Genomic DNA, 1,109 nt, shown 5'->3' with positions numbered 1-1,109 from the left:
GACTTGAAATAGTTGCAGTTTTTAGTTTCTTTTGTGCACGTGTCAGTGTAAGACAACTTTAAATTGAGTCACTTTATGTTAGTTTAGTTATCCGGACATGAACAAAAAGCGAGGAAGGAGGTATGCTGGTGCCGTCCTTAGACAGGAGATGAATGTGACGATATCCTACGAGGAAGAACAAAACGTGCTTAGTTTTAACATCAGCTCCCCAGAGGATACATTTTTGATGCATTTGGTGGAATGGAGACGTACCTGGTTGAATACAAGTGAAAGGGAGAGTGAACTGTCCCACAAAGTCGTTCTTTGATGTTTTATCATAGTCCTCCACGACAAACCGTACCAGCGCCAATTCAGGGACATGAATTGTGAACTGAAGCGTATCGTACCATACTGGGTTAAAACCTGCAGAGACAAATAGGTAGCTGATATTAATTGTACTTGGAATATAATGGAATATTTGTACTTTTAAAAATTTATTAGTTACAGGACTATTTAAGTTGATTGCTCAAAAGCTAAAAAGGGATTAAAACAATACAATATATAAATAATCTACATTCACCATGAACCTGAGAGAATGTCCAAAACCATTCGTTTGAAAACAAGTTTGGTTAGTCTTTCGAACGTAACTAGATCTCTGGATTAACTGCGTCTAGGCTTTCTCAGTCTAGACACAACTCTGTCCTATATGTTTTAACTGACCGTTGTTGTCAATGTATCTGGTTTCCTGCTTGGCCTGGTCCAGTGGTACGCCGTGAATTTCCACCCGAACGAGGGGATCAATGATTGAGCCTTCCTTGATGTTTACCTTGGGAAGCTGTTGGCCGCTGATTACCTGAAAAGAACACAATATATGCAGGTTTAGCATATACACATGTTATAACACCAGCACACACAGAAATTCAGGTTTGTACCTGTACAGACAGGCTAAGCGGCTTGTAACCGTCTCGGTTTTGAGGGTTTTCTGGGTCAAACCGCTCGTCAGTGTTGCGCATGAATGTTGGTTTCAGTACGTAGCCACAATGTCCGTTCTGACTGAATAAGCCATCGTTCAGATCCATCTCAACCCCTGCGGTCTGAAAGTTCAAAGCAACTGAGGAGAGGGGAGGAGA

At 41.4% G+C, this 1,109-nt stretch overlaps 1 protein-coding gene across 1 annotated transcript in view; it reads right to left on the bottom strand.

Moving 5' to 3' along the window:
- The window catches only part of LOC107739328 (1-phosphatidylinositol 4,5-bisphosphate phosphodiesterase delta-4-like), a 13,269-nt gene continuing 12,160 nt past the window's right edge, over positions 1-1,109 (bottom strand). The window contains exons 13-16 of the mRNA XM_016551418.1: positions 912-1,090; positions 700-832; positions 253-402; positions 1-165 (exon numbers count right to left, since the gene is read on the bottom strand). Of these exons, the coding sequence (XP_016406904.1) occupies positions 74-165; positions 253-402; positions 700-832; positions 912-1,090 (554 nt within the window). The 3' untranslated portion in view covers positions 1-73. The remainder of the gene's footprint in view (positions 166-252; positions 403-699; positions 833-911; positions 1,091-1,109) is intronic.

The sequence above is a fragment of the Sinocyclocheilus rhinocerous genome, unplaced genomic scaffold (genome assembly GCF_001515625.1).
Source record: "Sinocyclocheilus rhinocerous isolate Xijiao unplaced genomic scaffold, SAMN03320098_v1.1 scaffold945, whole genome shotgun sequence".
In the NCBI taxonomy this organism is placed as follows: domain Eukaryota; kingdom Metazoa; phylum Chordata; class Actinopteri; order Cypriniformes; family Cyprinidae; genus Sinocyclocheilus; species Sinocyclocheilus rhinocerous.
Note: the sequence above shows the minus strand (reverse complement) of the source record. Positions and strands in the feature narration are given on the sequence as shown.